Genomic DNA, 19690 nt, shown 5'->3' on the forward strand with positions numbered 1-19690 from the left:
TGTAGTTCTAACTTGGTATCTCATTTAAATCTAAACCCCAGGGACGGACCTACCGAGGGTGTGAGGGTGCAACATTCCCCCAACCTTCTTGTGTCAATTTGCTTTGATTCCCCCAAAAATATCTTTATGGTAGTCAGTAGTAATCAAACGACGTCAACATTTAGTATGTTTATTTTCTTATTTTCTTTTATTTTTTAGTTAAAACAGTTATTGTGAAAATTGGTGCTTCCAACTTGTCTAGGCACCCAAAGGGTGTCAAACCGGAGTCCGACCCTTATCTTAAACCCTCCCTCCTCTAACCCATTAACCTTGCCTTTAGAATCTGTCCCTGCTAAACCCTGCATTTGCTTGTAACCATCAAAAGAGGTGTGACCCCTTTCGTTTTGTAGTTAAAAGCAGGGCCCACGCAACGAATCTCACGGTGGAGGGGCTAAGTTCTATAATTCGAGCTTGAATCTATGGCTTCAAAACAGGGCCTCTTTGGAAATATCTTAGCTTACCAAAAAGTGGGGGGCTATGGCCCCTCCGACTCCCCTCTCCGTGGCGTGGGTACTAAAAAGTTTTTCAAAAATTCCAAAGGAAACAGATGGTTGCTTTTGTGGTTTAATTAATTTTTATAATTAAATAATTAATTATAAAATCCACTGATCTATAAAAAAAGACTTTTATAGACATGTGGTTAAATCCATTTGACACAAAGCCTTATCAATTTGCCTCGCTTTCGTGTTCCCTAAAGAAGAGGCCACTGCAAGAGGCCAATGAGGAAAACGTGCAATGTGATGTCTATCAACATCTTAGAATTTGCTACATAATGTGAGGGAAGTAAAGCTTTAAGATTTTAAACACAGAAAAGTGGAAATGTTTTCCACACGCATGCATGGTGTGTCTTTCCAAACTTTCTCGACTGAAGACATTAAAAAGCAAAGCGTGAGACAGATCACAAATCCAGAAACGTTCGATGAGTTGCTTCACCCAAATCCAGGAGGCCTCTACGATAGGACTCTTGGACCTACGGACAAAACTGATATTTGTGGCTCCTGCGGCTTGAATTATGTTTTCTGTCCAGGACACTTAGGCCATATTGAACTTCCATTACCAGTATATCATCCAATATTCTTTCGGATTCTGTTGCAATTTGTCAATCTGTCCTGTTACAACTGTCACAGCTTGTTGATATCAAGGTCAAAAGAGCATTTACTTTTAAAGTGAGTATGATTTTTAACTTTTCAATTAAAAGAGAGCTTTCAGTTTGTGACATATCTTTCGCAAGGAACTCGGTGTTTTTCTGTTGCTTACTGTGGCATTTTCCATCATAAAACATCATATCTTTAATTTAGCACAACAAAGTAAAGGGCAATTACCATGATTATTGATTGGCCAATAATTGATTGTTAGATGTCTTAAGCCTTTAAAGAACAAGATTATTCATGACTTGGCTTGTGAATTTGTCATAAATAGAAGTTATACATACAATGACTTGCAAACCCCATTTTAACTTGCAAATGGGCTTATGTTTACCTAATGCTAATGGCAAAAATCTTATTTTTATAGTAAAGAAATCACACATATGCCTTTACTTTTCAGGCAGCTGTTTGTCATTGAAAAGGGCCAGCCAGGACTTATTTTGGATCTTGAAGAGATCTTCAATGCAGGTCTTTCCGAAAGTGATCATCTAAACTATAACGACAAAGAAGACAGTGTCGTTGAGAGAATTGATTCTTTTCTTAATACAGTTTCTGCAAGCATCCAGGATTGTCCTGAAAAGACCTCAAAAAACACAACAAAATATAGACAGTTGCTGGTAAAAGAATTTCTTGGAACTACTAAGACCAAGAAGTGCCCTAGGTGTACAGCCCAGGCAAGAGTTTTCAAATCACAATACAATTCAAGGTTGTACATGAAACCACTTTCTGCAAAGGCAGCTAAGAGACAACACACTTTGAAAACTGAAAGCAACATCACAGAGACAGAAAATGTTGATGAAAACAAAGAAAATGGTAAGTTTATGATAATGTTTGAAAAGTAATTCTTTTTTGATTTTGAATAAACAATCTTTCATAAAAAACTCAACTTTATTTTCATAACATTTGTCATTTCATTGATTTGCAAATGTGCAATTATTGTAATGATAATTTTCAGTGTGGATAATAAAAATTTGTAGTTGTAGGCAGGGCTCGTTAAAAATATTTCTCCCCTGTGAGCGTAATGCAGGAGAATTTCCTGCAAGCAAAACAACTTATGGTCAGATATGAATAAAATGAGTTCAAAAGAAAGGAAATAAAGTGATCCAGTTTTTACCTATGGATGGTTTGGGCTTTCAGGCAGCTCTGTGAATGCCATCAAATAAAGACATCATAAGGAAATAAGGCTTGTATGCCCTTCATAGGAGCGTGCTTTCTTCAGCCCACTATGCAAGAGTAAGTTTACAATGTATTTATATAATGTGTACGGAAAAGGTGATAAATCTAAGTGATCAGAGAATAAAGGTAGGGTGATAAATGAAAGGAATAGAGAATAGCCAAGCAAATAAAGATAAAATTGTGCTATTAAAGTAATGATTTCTTTCATCATTCTGGCCTGATTATGAATTAGTAAATAAGAATGATTGATTCAGAAAGTGGCTGCAGAAATTTGGAGCATAAACTTTTTTGTCTGCAAGTCCCACTTGTACAGATTCTGGTTGTAGGTTGGTCATTCATACAATCTGTTGGACTAGTTATTGATTTATAAAAAAAAATTTCCCATGCTGCTACTGAAAGCAAGGACTGTGTATTTAGACCATTCAATGAATCCTTGTAAGAACTTTCTCCTTTATGTTACAAAAGTGAATGTGAAAATTTTTGCTCACAAAAGTCATTGGTTGTTACAGGTCTTTGGTTGATAACAGTAATTTCCTTATTGAACAAATTAACCTGTATAAACATAAAATATTATTGTTACTATTGATATTATTACAAGTGAAAAATATTTCCCATGATGATAATGTAATGAAATGTATATTTCAACCAAGTTTAGTAACTAAAGGTCCCTTAAGAAAACTGACTTGACAACGACTTGTAGCCATAGCAGAATAAACAACAGTGCTCTAAGATGGCTTCCAAGACCTTGTGCTTCTCACATTGAATGGATAATCATTGCTTTTGATCATATATATTGGGATCCAACCAAGTTATGTAAATACAATTGGTTAATACCCATTTTGAAAATAGTTTCCATCTACCCAGGGCTGGGAAATGTTTCGTGGCGATGCTACCAAGAAATTTTTAGCACAAATTCATTGCAGGAAATTGTTGCTGTTTGCCAGGAAATTTTTAGTGTGAAATCTCCATTGCTTGATTTAAAGATAAACATTAAATTTATGTTACTCTCTTTCTATGGAACACTGTTTTCTTGTGATTTCTTGTGATTCAGATTTCTGGCATTTTGGGCATGATTTACTGCTTCTAATTTAATTCAAGCAAGCTAAAGCATAGTTCATTTCTCTTTTTTACATTAGCCATTCTAGATAAGTAAAAACACTTCAGGCCTGGCGGTTTGAGGCGAGCGATAGCTCGCGCTCTCCTCCACGCTCCCCTCGCAATTTGAGGCGAGCTATGAATTGCTCTCCTAAACAGAACATGAAGAGAGAATTGCTCCCCCAAAATTTTCATTCATTTGCCCTTTTCCTATTCAGAGAACCCTGAAAACTTACAAGGGTTGATTGGGTTATTTTTGTAACAGCGACTTCTCCAGGCATTGCATCTTTTGCAATTAACTTTTTGCTTGTTGGGTGGTTTTTGTTATGATAGGCATGAACTTTGATCTATTTGGAAAAGGATAGTTAAGCGCAAGGTACGTTTGTAGCGATTAGAACCTTTCAATCTTAAGAAAACAGGCATATTTTTGGAAGGAAAGTCGAAGAAATTGGTAGGAATTGTAGATTGGGGTATATACTAAAACAGCAGGTCCCTTCCACCAATAGAAATAAAACTATCCCTCAAAGAGAACAGGGTACTCTGTCTTGCAGATCAAAAACGACAACCAAAACATGGAATTCCACTAGCCAGCAGCATTTACTGAAAAACCCAGATTGGGTGAAAACTATAACGGCGACATGTTTCGCATTATTGGCAAAGTCTGATCATCGTTCAATCTAGCTACCTACTATATAAACATGACAGAACGCTTTTGTGTAGACAGAAGGAGTTCGTTTTCACCTTAGGACTCCGTTGGTAATATTTTCAATAGGAAAGAGGTACTGATTGGACAACCTCAACAATAATGTGTTCGCGTTTTTGATTGGCCTATTTCGATTCAAAACTGGGTATTTTAGCCTAGAGTTTTCCATCTATGTTTTGACATTTTATACTCTGAAGAGTGCTAGACGTATAACTTAAGTTTGTTTCAAAATTTGTTTTTCAAAGCCATTTTCAAATTCTGTACAACAAAAATATTTTTTGGCAAGAGAATTGTTGTTTTTGTGTTGTACCAGTACATGAAACTGAAAGAGTCTGTTCTTTTAAATACTTCAAGTAAAGGGGGAGCCTAAGTCACGGTTAAAGCATATACAAATTGAAAGAAGTAAAACAGCATACTCCTGACTGAGGCTATTAAAGGCAACCGACAGATACTAAAGGGGCTTAAGTCATCTGTCGATTGTCTTTAAAGTACATTCTATGTGTTACTGATTTAGCTCGCCTCAGCAAATGAGGGGAACGATTGACAGCTCACCTATAAAAATACAAACGGCCAGGCCTGCACTTAAACACCGACATTCTTGTTACATCAATTGTATTGAGGGTGAAAATGCCCCAAAACCTGTGTGGATGTGTCCATTATTATTCATACTTTTCTACTGGCATTCGCATACATTTGTCCGTCGCTGGCTTAATAGAATATAAGCGTTTTGGGCTATTTAAACCATTGAAAATAAAAAAGTGTTCTTACATGTTGTATGAACTACTAGCTTTGATGATGCCCTGAGCAAGATGTAGGATTCATCGATACTTCAATAGTATCTAGTTCGCTAGTACTGATATGAAATTAAATCAAAGTAATTATAGATTTTCAGATCTACTATTATTAACCTTAAAAACAAACTATATGAGTATAATTCTTGATCAAGTTTTCCTTGATCACCTAATACAGTATAAACGAAATGGTCGCTGTTTGAATAGCTATGATCAAAAATCGGGGACCAACAATTAGTTCTTTTTTAGTATGACAGTTTATTTTTAGAACAAATGTTTAAACAACTTAAAAAATCACCTTAAGTGGCTGGAAACTTTATCAAAGCTTTGCAGGAAATCCTGAATTTTTTATTTTGCTGCCAGAAAGAAAATATTTTTCAAGCCCTGCATCTATCAGCCCCTGCCTTTGTAGCAACCATTCTCAAACTGTAATATGTCTTATTCCTAATGGTCTTAATAAACAATTTTCGCTTATTTCCTAATCTAGCTATTATTTATTTTCATCTCATCTTATCTATACACACCCTTGACATATTTCCAACTCGTCTTACGTTCTACGTCGTATTCCTACTACGTTCCATATATCCTTCGATTCTACTGTTCTATTCTCTTCTTAACTGTTGTTTTCTTCTATTCTTTATTTACCTGATGAAAAGTTAAGCTCGAAACGTTGTAACAAATACACCACGCACAACACGCACAGTTTCGACGTACAACACGCACAATTTCATTGACTAAAAAACTCAAGCCTTTTCAGTTTTCGAAGTGGCTAGAAAGGAAGGATTTGTAGTTGAAGATATCTCATGTTTGATTACTATTAACGTTTTATCTTTGTGGCAAAGCGCAGAATTAAAATGTACTGGCCTTTACTTCGTAAAATATTTTGACTCTCAGAGCTCTGTGCCACTTATTGGTCGTTTCGAGAGCAAGGAGAATGGCCATTATCCCTAAACTTTCCATTAAAGCCCTCTTATCAAGATCTTATCAAAATGTCGAGATCGATGTTCACGCGCCCCTTTAAAAGCTGGTTTCCTTGTGTGTGGGTTATCTTAATTAAACTAACAACACAGCAAGAAAAATGATTAGCTTACTAAATTAGAATTTATCGACGAACCCACTACTAATATACTATATTGCTTTTGAACATTGCCACATATATTGCATTTAGTTTCATTTTGGATAGTGTTCCAAATTTCTCTTCATCTGTACGAGACAGTATTAAATCAATTTAATTTATAATTTGACTCCACGCTTATAAATTTGAATTGTAATGCTAAGATATAAAATAAAACATTTTTCAAGCATGGAAATCTATATTCAAGACTGCATATGGTAAATTAATGATATCAAATTTGAGAAAGTCTTAAGAAACAATGAGTGCTGATATTGTTTGCATTATATATATAAAAGGGTGTAGCCCCATGATCGGCTATCCATGATCACCTCTTTTGGGGGGCATGTTTTGCTAATCTTTAACATATGAACAAGATTCGCAAACATATCAATAAATGGGTTTACAATGCATGCATAACAATCGTTCATCATCCAAAACATTCAACTCTGAAAGACATGGATGGTCCTGCTTTTCAAAAAGGGATTTTTAAAACATATCAAATATCAGCGTTGGTAATCTTGTATGAGAGCACTGCTGTGTGTGTTGTCTTCATTTTATTGGTGTGTTTTGTATTATTTTAACAATTAGGCTTTAAAAAGCAACAGATCAAATAGTGTATTATCTCCAGTTAAAGTTAATTCAAATATCTAAAATATTTTCCCGTGATACAAACAGTTGCTTGCCAACTGATGCAGAGGGTAAGGAATTTTTTAATCATGACAGATCCTTTTGTCTGTGTCGTATTTCGCACATTGGTCTTTCTTTTACACGGACAAAAGAATTTTTGTTGCATTTTCTTGCTTTTGAATGCCATAAATAGTAACTAGTGGCCTGCGAAAAAGCATCACAAACTATCAACCCAATCGCGGCATCCAGGTTACCTGAAGACTGTCTCTGCAGAAAATTAACCACAATTCAGCGCTGCCTACACTACCAAAGGATAAAAAGAGAAATGAAATTTGCAGGTATTCTTTGCTTTTTTGTTCAACACCAAATCTTGAAATAGGGAAGTAATTATTAGAATTAACTTTTTTTCCATTTTTTGTACCCTTTGAACTGCACTAGATGTTAACTTGATTATGTATTTGAATAGAATAGTCTGGTGACCGAAAATTGAAAACTTCAAGAATCAAATGTCAGTTTTCTTGTTTGACAACTTGCTGATATTCATTCATACGAACTTACCATACTTTAATCCAAATTTCATTCAAATAAAGAAGTCCGACACCCATGTAAAGATTATCTGGGAGAATTCATGGTACACAAATTTTGACGGAAACTGGACCTCTTCAAATTTGCTTTAATATAGTCTGGGAGTTTAATATAATGATCTTGAGGCCTTCCATAAGTACTAAAATGGGTTGAAAATTTTGTTTGTTACATGAATTGTGAAGGCCACATGGACCCCTAAGTAGCTTGCCTTATTCCCAAAGACTTTGAAATCTAAGTATCAAAATTAGCAGTCAAGAAAGTTCTTTTGCAAAGGTTCCACGAAACATTCAAATCTCCGGGTCAGGACCACAATTCAGGTTTATTAATGAAATTTGGGATATGCATTTTGTAGAAATCTTTATGATTATCTCTAAACTTAATTTAACTTGTTATCAAATCGTTTTGCAGGCGTTGTTTTTCTCCTCATCATTGGATGTGTTTCTGGCGTTTCGGGTAAGGAGAAGAAATACTGCTCCTGGCCAAGCAATGTTGGTCATTTAGTTAGCCTCAAAGAGTTTTCTTCAGGTGATGGCTGCAACATCGCGGCTTGTCTCAGCGGAAAACGCATGGTCGGTGTGATCAACACAGGATGCCAAGCTGCTATCACGGAATGGAAACAACTTGCAGATCTTGATTCCTTTGACAGGCTAGTAAGAAACTGGGACCAAAAATGCATCCATGGTGGAAAATTTGTGCGTAACCTACAGTTTGGAGACGCAGAAGAAACAAATAAGGGGCCAAATATGCTTTGTGTTAAGGGCAAGATGGTTAGTTTTAAAGTCATGTGGATAGTTTCGAGACAGTTGAGCTCATTCCAAAGTGGCAATTATGTTGGATGAGGTATCATCCACGACACGAGATTTCGACTCACAGTAATCTACTCTGCGTAGTTAATTGGATGTAGTATTCTCAATGTGCATTAGCATAGCTTATTCTGAAATGTATGTTGACCTTTATCAAATATATATGTGAACTGTAATAATAAAAGTATAAATACCATGAACTTTTTTTCTTGTATCTTCTCGGCCTGTACTGTCAATTGCTTGTATGAACACGGTCTTTATAAACATACTTTATCCAGCCAACCAATTTTATAAACATACTTAAACATACTTTATCCAGCTTCACGATATGGACTAATATAGCTGTCACTCATGTACTGTCACTTGCCTAACTTTTACCAAGGAAGTTGTAGTTGTCCTAAGCAAACATGCCCATAAATGTCAATGGAATCTCAGAAATCACAGACGTTGTCATTTCCTGATCTCTTAACTGAAGGTTTCTGCATCCTGCTTACAAATTCAAATGTCTATATAATTGTCTATTGATAACAATACTAAGTCCTTTGTCAGTGTTTTTCTCAAATGGTATTCCGAGATGTTTTACCATCACAAATAACTAATAGATAAATCATACTGCACAGTGATCTTCAACTCCACGCATACCTTCCCCTTACTAGACAGCTAGCAAATCGTATTCGTATCTTTATTCGGTATGTAAATGCATAATTTCATTCTTAATTTGTTAGAGTAACTCAGTTGCTCTTCATGTTGTGCAAGGCGCCCTTTGTATTCATCGTGCTTCTTTGGTTACAAAAATTACCTTCAGTTCAGTTTCATATAATTTTATACTTCCACTACATACAATCCAAAAAAGACAAAATTCAAATACAATTAAATATAACATGCTTTACTAATTAATGCAAGATAAATGCTAAACAAGAAACCTAAAAGAAACAATATATAGTATTACATCAAGAAGACAAAGGAATTGTCTGTAGAGGAATTTCTTAAGGAGTGAATCTTCAATTTTTATCTGCCTTAAACAACGCAATTATTTGGCTTGCAAGAACCTGCTGTCACAACAAGGAAATTATTATCGACAAAACTACCAACTTTCTAGTTGAAATTCTTTTATAAGGACGTTAGTTGCAATTCTTTTGTTTCAAGATTTCCAAGGCACTGCATCTTCTCTATCCAGGCTGGTAAACTTACCGTTTTTCTTTGTTACACTAAAAGGACAGCAAAGGGGCGAGATATCTTCCTTGTGGAACGCCGTAAGTAAGTGGATGGTGCTGGAACTAGCTGGACCAACTAAACTAGTGCTTCTGTTAGAACTGAATCATATGATTATTTATTTACCAGAACTAAACCAGGTAGCTAGATCCATTAGATCAATGATTAATGTCCAGGGTGCTAATTAAAGTAATTCTATTCTTGAAGATCCACAAGAAGAAAAGGAGTTAGATGGTGAAGAAGTGGAGAATGGAAAGCAAGCCAATCAAACTTTTGTAAACCCAATTGAGGTCAGAGACCATCTTCGAAAAGTCTTCCAGAAAAGCAAGGATCTTCTTAAAGCTATTTTTGGCAGCACCCTAACAACAGAAAGCGCAGACCTTAATTCGGTGGACATGTTTTTTATTGATTTGGTTGCTGTTCCGCCATCAAGGTTCAGACCGGTATGTATCGAAAGGATGTCAAATCTATTTTTTCGATCCACATTGAAGATAAGGTAAAAAGGCTTTTTTTCAAGAAAGTATTTGCAGGAATAAGGAACACCAAAACCGCCTTTGGGTGTCGCGTTAAAGACAAACTGTGATGTCGTCATTTGCATTGAATGGTTTGTTCAGTAAGCACAATAAGCGCAGGAATAAAAAGTGTGAAAGTGCTTAAGGAATAGCACTGGTTTCGTTCTTTAGTGGTCTCGCTTCTTGTAAGTACCAAAAGCCCATTTCAATGATGGTAAAGTCCTATGGAATTCCCTCGTTTAATTGCTTCGTTTTTTTAATCACAGTAAAATAAACCTGATTGCAAATTTTCGCATTATGCCGACTCGTTGATTCATGAGCAGTGTAGAATTAGGTTGACGCAAATACTTTAGAAACTTTTGAATTAAAATGTTGACCATTCAGCAGAAGACCTTAAGTATAATTATTTAAAAGCCATAAAAATCTTCGTGTAGCCTTGTTATACAACACTTGAAAGTTATTTATTTAAAATTATATAGGTATCTAGTTTTGGCGAAAAGAGATTCGAAAACCCACAGACAGCAAATCTGAACAAAATTCTCATCGATTGTAAACTGGTTTGCAAATGTTTAGAAGAGACGCAGAAGAAAGACAAAGACACGGAGGATAACGGGCAGACAACTATTACGATGACCACAAGAAGGGTGAGTTTAACCTATTTACAGAAATGAATTATTTGCCCATTGATTGATATAGTGTCTGCATGGAAAACTGGATTCTCAAAAAGCACTGTGGATTTGATATAATGGATGGTACGAAAGGATGATAGACGGTAAACAACCATTTTTTGTGTTTTTAGGTGGAGGAGGGTTTTGTCTTTGGGTTTGTAAAAGGCTTTGACATGGGGAAAAATTGCGATAAGATGTTTTTTTGTTTGGAGGTGTCCGAAATAAAATGTTAATTTGAGAATATATGTATTTTCATTTCAATAGAAAAACAGTGCCCCTATTGGAGTAACTGGTAAGACACCAGCTGAGAGGCTTCAGAATGCTTGGATAAAGTTGCAGATTGATGTGAATTGCCATATGGATAGCGACCTTGACAAATTATCCATGGACAAAGTTCCTGGGATACGGCAGGTACGCGAAAGCTTAGAAATCATTTTGTCTTTTCTACCTTGGTAACCCTTGTAAATTATGCACAGTCTTAGACGTGAGGGATGGGTTCAGCAAAAGCATACGATATCATGCAACTAGGAGAAAGGAACTTGAATGGGAAATGCACGTTCGTTTTCAGACATTTGTTGATAACAAGCCTACGTTCCTGTCGCGTTCCCAAGGAAGAGGACCCGTGCGATTGTATCAGAATTTTTCATAAGGCCCGCGCCACGGGGGGGGGGGGGGGTAGGCAAGGGGGCAATGGGTTTCCCAGTTTGTCGCTAAATATAATAACATCGGTTTAAATTATTTATATTGATAAACCTTTATTTTACAAAAAATACATTGAGCCAAAGTATCCAAGTAAAACAGCATCAGCAAAATGTTTGCCACCATTGGGGCAAGAAGGAGTAAGAAAAAACTTTCTTTACATTGGTGGCCCCTCTAGTTAATGATCAGTGGCGTTGGTCTTGATATATGCAATTGACTTTTAGGTATAAAACAGAATGTAGGTGAAATATAGACAGACGGCAAAATTTTTGACAAAAATATTAAAAATATTATCCTTTTCAGCTTTTCCTTTAAAATGTGGTTTTAAAGCACTTTGATTTTTTTTTCAATGGTCTAACTGATTTCTGCTTTGTTTTGTTATGTAGCTGCTTGAAAAGAAGGAAGGACTTTTTCGCAAACACATGATGGGAAAGCGTGTTAATTTTGCGGCAAGATCTGTAATTTCACCTGACCCTTACCTGAACACAGACGAAATTGGAATTCCTGAGGTAAATCCTAACCTATAAGACCTTTAAGTTTGCTTAATGTTATAACGTCATGTTAACCACACCAAATTCAGTGTGATTTATTTTTCATATTTTAATGATATGATTTTGAAATTTTTAAAAACAGCTGAAACTTTAGAAGTAGCACTTAAGTGTGGACACAACTCGTGCTAAAGATATTTCTGTCCGACATTCCTCAAGTTATTATACGTTAGATGAGGACTAAGATTTCCTTCAATAATTTCTTGATTTTTGTTACATCTGTTAGATCTTTGCGAAAAAACTGACGTATGCACAACCTGTTACGCCCTGGAATTGCCAGAAACTCAGAACAGCTGTAACCAATGGGCCTAACAACCATCCTGGGTAAAATTTGTTAGTCTTCTCTTATTTTGTATTGCGATCTCATTTCAACGTTAGCGAAGAAAAGTTTATAGTTTCTTCGACACCACATCAAGTTATCATATATTAACTATCTTGCTTGTGTATTTTTTTTATTTCTCAATTGAAATTAGTATCGTGTCTTATCGAGCTAATTTTTCCTTCATCTTCCAACTTTAAATAGAGCCGTGATGGTTGAGCATGAAGACGGTAGAAAAGTGATATTGAGTGCTACCAACAAAAGCCAAAGGGAGGCTATCGCAAAAAGGCTGCTTACTCCGGTTACAAATGAAAAGCCTCAGCTCGGCTGCAAAAAGGTATTGGGTTTTTTACAAAGCATTGCTAACAGGAGAAAACAGCAAGATTGTATGCTCTTTTTATCTGCAATTCTACTCTGTTTTATACTTTTAAAGCCACAGACGTTTATTGTACCAGTTTATTTTTAACCATATTGTCTTCAGGAAGAAGTAAGGTTAGATAGATATCTTAAAATGTCACAGAATATCTAGGAAAATGGCCTGCCATTTAGATAATATATAATTTTTTATTTCAATATAGAAACATGTTATGATATTATGAATTTGACCCTGCTTACTGAAAGCTGAGGAACAAGGGCAAAACGAGATTTCTCAACGGGTGGATTTTTTTCGTTTATTTCTATTTTAGTTCCTTTTCGTTTAGGTTTACAGGCATCTTGTCACTGGGGACGTTATGTTACTGAACAGACAACCGACTTTGCATCGCCCAAGTATAATGGCACATAAGGTAGAGCAAGGTTTTGCTTTCCAGAAATAAGAAATGTGACGATTGTCGTTCCGTTTTGTATCTGTTTGTTTCATTTTGCCTTACCTCAATTTAGAGCGTCTATACTTTCAAAACAAAATTATAAACATTTTTATGTGATAATTATTTTAATATATGAATAATATTTTCTTTTAGCTTTTCTTGCTGTAAATCAAAGATTTTTTAACACTAATTTGTTCAGCGCTTCAGAATATATATATATGTAGATGTTGGCGCTCTTTAAGTGCATTTTTATTTATTATTTATTATCATATCATGTCATGTTATGTCATGTCATGTTATGTTATGTTATGTTATATTTTATTATATTATATTTTATCATATTATATTATCTTATCTTATCTTATCTTATGTGTTGTATTTTAGTATTTACTTTATCTCATACACTGCAGCTTTAGTTTTACTTGTAAGCTAAACTTGAGAAGTCAGAGTAATTATAGTAAAAGCCTGTCGTTTTGTTGCTTTTATTATTAACTATCACTAAGAGCAGACATAAAGCGAGGTATTTTGTCGAAAAATGAACTCTCGGAATTTTACTGCTCTTTTGATAAATTGCTATCAAGGAATTCGTTATATTTACTCGAAGTCATTCATTGTGCACAAAACTCGTCATTGCATCACGAAAAAGCATCAAAATGAGTAGAGTCCGCAAAGGGAACTATTTATATTCAAACATCCTTTGCAACATAAAAGTAATTCAATGAGCTTGGACAGTTATTGCTCTAGTGTCAACCCTATCTCGCTAGCTGTACTAAAATGAACAGTAACATGACTAATTCTCCAGCCCGTTGCTCGCTATATAGATTTCTCAAATTTTGTTGGATATCAGTGCAGTGTGTTCCTGTCACTTTTGTTATTTTATTCTTAGGCAAGAGTCCTTCCAAATGAACGAACAATACGTTTGCACTATGCCAATTGTAAAGCATATAACGCAGACTTTGATGGCGATGAAATGAATGCACATTTCCCACAAAACGAACTAGGACGCTCGGAGGCATACAATCTTGGTACTCTCACTCTCTTCTCTATTTACTGAATGGTTATTTTAGCCCTTTGCAACTCCTCTCCGCTTTTTTCACTAAATCTCATTGGCTTATTATTTTCTATCTTGTTAATGATAGCAGTATTTATCATATTCCATGAATTTAGCATTATTCTTTCCTCGAAAAAGGTTTCAACATCTTGTTAACATTGCAATCGTGCTTTTACTTGGGTTTTTGGAGATACTCACAATTCCTTTAACCCTTACCTTTAGGTATCTTAGATTTACGATTAAGTGGTTTCATATTAAACAGCAAAATTTCTATATTGTCTTGAGAGAGGGATGTTTCTTGAGGTGGGGGGGGGGTATTTTGGTCGTAGTAAATTCTTTTTGAAGGAGCTGCTTTTATGCAGAAATTGCCATTATTCAGTATCCAAGCTTTGACTCTTTTTGCATCTGATTTGGTGTAGAAGGCATTCGAACTTATTTTTAGTGAGCACCAATTTCCAGTATCTAAGTCCAAAGGATGGCAAGCCCTTAAGTGGACTTATTCAAGATCATGTTGTGTCAGGAGTATCAATGACAAGTCGAGGCGTTTTATTCAATAAGTATGTTTGTAATATTATTGCTTGATATTTGGCACATATTGTGAGACTGTTGTAAGAGTGTCTTAAATTGTAAAGTTTTTATCTCAAGTTAGAGCAGCATGACCTAAAAAATTTTTAGAAAGATGTTTGAAAAAAATTTAAAAGAGCATACATTTTCACGTTTTCTTTGCTGCTAGCTTTTTCTTTTACTGCTGTTTATTTTCTATCTTTTGATTTTATTGATGAAATCATTAAGCTCTAGCAGCTAGTTACATATCAAGGGCTGCCCATGCCAATTACCTAGTCAGCCGAAGCTGTACTCAATTTAGTGGCTTTGGCATTCTCATGTCAACAAGTAACATAAGTTTGTTTTGTTATCGTTTTTCTGCTGAAATATTGTCAAACTTGCACTCCCTAATATCACGACTATTGTCTTCCCTTCTGATAGAGAGGATTATCACCAACTTGTGTTTGGAGCTTTGACTGACAAGCCCGGGAAGTTAGTCGTTTTGCCTCCATGTATATTGAAGCCAGAGCGACTTTGGTCAGGAAAACAGGTACTTGATACTTGTACAAATCATATGGCTTTGCATATCCGAAACAAACAAATAGAACATCAGTTATAGGATATTTGGACGCATTCCTTGGCACCTAGGAGCATTTTTCACAACTCCAGGTACCAGGCTTCTCATAGCCTTCGCCTATTACCAACGTATCAGTGCAACCTATGAAAGTTTGTCAGTGACTCAAAGTACCAGTGAACACATAGACGCAAAGGTCTACACATACTCTAGGCAACAGAGGTTTCAAACAAGGCATTGCAGCCATTGTGCCCTTTTGGTTAGCTTTTACCAATTCTGCCTAACAAAGAGTGATTTAAGCATCAACTGAGAGCATCATACTTATCAACCAATATCTTGTAAACAGCTATATTTCGTTGATTGTCTTTCATTAGATCATTGATTGTATGGTTGTAATTCGCCCTTTTATGTAATCGATTCTGTTCTCTCAGGTTATCTCCACCGTTTTGGTCAATATCATACCAGATAAAAACCGACTGAACCTAGATAGCAAAGCCAAGGTTAATGACACCGTGAGTATTCACCTTAAAAGCACTTTACAGCCTTTAAACATACTTTACTCTTCACTTCTCAGTGTATAAAAAAAGGCCTTCAACTTAGCTAATGATACTAAAGCCAGAAACAACACATGCTAGTATTCATTATGTGATTATTGAATAACCCTCCAAATTAGCATCAGCTTTCTTTTGACATGGCTAGATTAACGAAGCTTAATGCATAAAACGAGTTCAACTTTTCAATATAGCAAATAATCTCAGACGTTTTATTTTCGATTTCATCACAGCCTTTTCCTCTTAACAGGCAACAGGCAACATATATGTGCTGTTATGTTGTAAGTAATATGAATGGAACTGGCCAAATGTGCATTATCGAAATACTGCACCCGTAGCTCCATAAAGGAATTTGTCGGCAAATAATCTAAAAAGGGGAAATGCTGTTACCATAATTACTCTAAATTCCCTGCAATTGGTTCTTGCTAGCAATTGAGCAATTTATAACATGCATCGTGATTGGATGAACGAATGATAAGGGGCTAATGTTGGAGCGTTGTTTTGTGTCATCCCAACTACGCTTTTTCCTTAAAAGTCAATCGTTAAAGTCGAGGTATAAATTCACCATTTTATGTTACTGTTTTGAAGGATTTTTCATAGTGAGAATCAATGAGCATTGTCTTTTTTTATCTCTTGTTGTCTCTAGAACTGGCCAAAAACTCACAAGAAGCAGGCTTCCTCGCCACTTTTACGAAACGTGATAAAAGATCCTTTTCTTAATGAAGTATTTGTGAGTACGGTTTTTTTCTTTTAATGCCCACTTTTTACAAACTTTCCGACGTCATGAGAATCAAATGTTTCAGTATTCAGTATCAGTTTTGAAAGAACCAAAGCGTTTGTCTGTTTATTTCGAATAGATTTACTATATTTAGGGCTTAAAAACTGTTTATACAGATAGTTTTAAAGCTTTAACCAAGGGTTTTCCGATGTTGTCTACCCAGCTGGAAGTTGGTCTAGACGACAAAAAGACGATGATTTAGGACCGTATCTCGAATATCTTTATGCTCACTAATATCTCCCAAGTTTTATCAACTGCTACAGCATAATAAGTTACTAGAATCTCCGTCAGTGGGTGATGATAATATCATTCAATAGGGGAGGTATATTTCACTTCAGCATATTTTCTTACTCGAACTTTATAATTGTGTAGCTCATAGTTTGTTGTTATTCCCTCTGACAGCATCTGTAGATACTTTATACATCGAGACAAAGAAGGCACGTCAAATGATACTTTCATTTCTATCGCCCAGGATGGAGAAAATCTTAAATGAGCTTGCTTTATGCATGTGGCGCGATTAACGGATCAGTAATATAGCCTGAATCCCATGCCTTCTATTTTCATCTCAGATGTCGTCTTCTGTCATCGCTAGAAAAGTTTTTTTTCCAACAAAATAATCTTCAAGATTTCCAGTGCAAGAAAAAAACGTTTTTTCTTCGTTTTTCTTCAGGTTATCATAAGGTCAGGAGAAATTATGACAGGGATTTTGGATAAGAACCAATATGGTTCTTCGCAATTTGGTCTTGTGCACTGCGTATATGAAGTGAGTGAGTTTTAAGTCTTTATTTCCTGAATCTAGACATATAGTCGTAGTAACATACTCGAACACCGTGACTGCTTTTAACTAAATATTCACCATGATCATTGTCTGGAGATGGCCTCGTAAAACCATGTAAGATAAATAAGACTGTACTTCCTCTTCTACCTCTGTTTTTCTTGTACTCCTGTTTTCAAAAGACAGTAACCGCTCCATAATGCCTGCTCCTTGTACCTGAATTTCTAGAAAAAGTGTTTCAGGAGATTAACAGAAAGGAAACTTTTTTGCTTTCTTACCGTTTTGTATGTTTCAAAAGCTTTTGAAAAATTTATTAAAGGTAAGCAAAAGGGCAAGGCAATTTTGAAGTTGGAGCTCAACTTTTATTTGTGTCCAGAGAAGGTATATTTTCAGATTTTTCTCTCCGACTGCTCCTATCTAGAGGCTATGGAGCTGAACAGAGAAAGGGTTTTTCATGTTTATTTTTTGAGAAGCAGGCTTATACGAAAGAACCTTTACAAAATGGTCTTATTAGAAATAACGTTGTTGTTTTTGTTTTTCGTACCTTTGCTAGGTATATGGTGGGGTTACCTCTGGCAAGCTTCTCTCGGCACTTGCGAGGCTGTTTACTATCTACTTACGTTTGCGGGGATTCAGTCTGGGTGTAGAAGATATTCTTGTAACGCCAAAAGCAAACAGAAAAAGATGGCAGCTGATCGAATCTAGCCGATGCTGTGGAGAGGAAGCAGCTGCTTCTGCCCTTGGTTTGCCAGAGAATTGTGAAAGGTGAATAGGTTCTATGATAACTTGCAAATGATTTTTACCTTCTTCGTTACATACTCTGCAAGACGTTTGAATCGGAATTCTATTGTTTGTGTATTGCTAGGGGAGAGGGTCTTTTATTTGTGTGACTCTTCTCAAAAGTTTAAAATTTTAACCTAGTGACATTTGGGCTTACAGTTTTTGAATTTTTCCTATGTTGGTTTTTTGCTCGATAAGTAAATGGACAATTACTGTTACCAGAGTCATTTGTCCGTATATTTGCTTCTAGAGCCGTAATGTACAATAAAAAAAGAATGATTACTTCTTTCTTTTTCAGAACGTTTGTCCTTGCTTAGAGTTTATATTCCTTTGAAACGTTGGACCTTTCATGGAACTTTAATTCCTTTGAAAAGGTGGTTCTTGCTTAGAGCTTTCCTTATTTTGTTTCTTTATAGAAACGAGCTGACAGAACGATTGCAAAAAGCACAATACTCTAATCAGGGCATTGACCTGAAGCAGTTGGATTTAGCAATGAAGAAACAAACGGATATGTACCAAAATAAGATAAATTCGTATGTATCACTTTATTGCTTTTCAATTAACAAATTCCCAGCATTGTTTACATCTTAAATTTTATTGTATTATGATAATACGTAAATGCTTTAAACGGAGATACAGATCACCTAAAAATAATATTTTACTTTGTTACCTAGAAGGTTTGAAGAACTGTATCAGTTAAAAATCACTAATATATATGATATTTATGTAACCTGTCAACAATTCTTGTGTATATTTGCTTTTTAGGGCATGTGTTCCACAAGGTCTTTACAGGCAGTTCCCAGATAATTCATTGCAGCTAATGGTTCAGTCAGGAGCAAAAGGGTCTTCTGTTAACTGCATGCAGATCTCTAGTTTACTGGGACAGATTGAGTTGGAAGGACGGAGACCCCCGTTAATGCTTTCAGGTCGTTCTTTGCCTTCTTTCCTCGCCTACGATACAAGTCCAAGGGCCGGGGGTTTTGTCGATGGCAGATTCCTTACCGGCATTAGGCCGCAAGAGTATTTCTTTCACTGCATGGCTGGTCGTGAGGTAATGATTTATTTGTCTGCATTGCTTTGAAGTAAATATCTATATTGTCCTGGTAGAGTTCTGCATGGCCGGTTCAATCATTCAGTACGTATAATTCTGTTTTAAAACAGAGCATAAAACCTTGAGATAATTAATCTGATCTATCTTACAAGGGTTTGGTTGACACTGCCGTAAAGACTAGTCGTTCAGGCTATCTCCAACGATGCCTCATCAAGCATTTGGAAGGCCTGATGGTGCAATATGATCTGAGTGTGAGGGACAGTGATGGCTCCGTAGTGCAATTCCTATATGGCGATGATGGTGTCGATGTACTTAAATCCCAGTACCTAGGCGGTAATCAGTTCCAGTTCATTGCAAGGAACTACAAGGTACGAATATGCTAAACTTCGTATTCATTGATAACTGATCCTTAACGAGTAATCTGTTGGAGGGAAGCTAAAACGTAAATTTTACCTTCCACAATCTAATATTCATTTCTTGCTCCGTAGAAAAGTTTCTTTTTCATTTATAGATATATTTGAAACAATCAATGAATATATTGATATGCGACCTTGTAGTAGTTCTTAAGCTTACGAGAATATTTCATTTTACAGTGCTATATGCGGCAGTTAAAGCCTCATTTGGCTTTGAAGGCAATGGAAAAAGAGGAGGCTACCAAGAAGGCCAAAAAGGTGACAATATCTGCATATTTCTATCCAATTCAATTCAGCTGTAATTGGATTTGTGTTTGTTGAGAATGGAGCCA

At 35.8% G+C, this 19690-nt stretch overlaps 2 protein-coding genes across 2 annotated transcripts in view; both read left to right on the forward strand.

Annotated features, from left to right (window-relative positions):
- The first annotated feature begins 746 nt into the window (after positions 1-746).
- The window catches only part of LOC148957637 (DNA-directed RNA polymerase I subunit RPA1-like), a 33706-nt gene continuing 14762 nt past the window's right edge, over positions 747-19690 (forward strand). Inside the window, exons 1-20 of the mRNA XM_089114842.1 lie at positions 747-1205; positions 1585-1997; positions 9498-9733; positions 10282-10446; positions 10735-10881; positions 11556-11678; positions 11944-12041; positions 12241-12373; positions 12738-12821; positions 13729-13867; positions 14336-14450; positions 14878-14986; positions 15442-15522; positions 16208-16291; positions 17010-17102; positions 17668-17879; positions 18311-18427; positions 18660-18945; positions 19098-19313; positions 19539-19616. Coding sequence (XP_088970968.1) covers positions 859-1205; positions 1585-1997; positions 9498-9733; positions 10282-10446; positions 10735-10881; positions 11556-11678; positions 11944-12041; positions 12241-12373; positions 12738-12821; positions 13729-13867; positions 14336-14450; positions 14878-14986; positions 15442-15522; positions 16208-16291; positions 17010-17102; positions 17668-17879; positions 18311-18427; positions 18660-18945; positions 19098-19313; positions 19539-19616 — 3276 coding nt within the window. The 5' untranslated portion in view covers positions 747-858. The remainder of the gene's footprint in view (positions 1206-1584; positions 1998-9497; positions 9734-10281; positions 10447-10734; positions 10882-11555; positions 11679-11943; positions 12042-12240; positions 12374-12737; positions 12822-13728; positions 13868-14335; positions 14451-14877; positions 14987-15441; positions 15523-16207; positions 16292-17009; positions 17103-17667; positions 17880-18310; positions 18428-18659; positions 18946-19097; positions 19314-19538; positions 19617-19690) is intronic.
- On the forward strand, positions 6032-9487 carry LOC148957638 (uncharacterized). The gene is made up of 2 exons (XM_089114851.1): positions 6032-7028; positions 7684-9487. Exons 1-2 carry the CDS (start codon positions 7016-7018, stop codon positions 8112-8114), a joined length of 444 nt encoding a protein of 147 aa, XP_088970977.1. The 5' UTR covers positions 6032-7015; the 3' UTR covers positions 8115-9487.

This window comes from Rhopilema esculentum, chromosome 21 (assembly GCF_057945365.1).
Source record: "Rhopilema esculentum isolate cy_ngs chromosome 21, ASM5794536v1, whole genome shotgun sequence".
NCBI lineage: Eukaryota > Metazoa > Cnidaria > Scyphozoa > Rhizostomeae > Rhizostomatidae > Rhopilema > Rhopilema esculentum.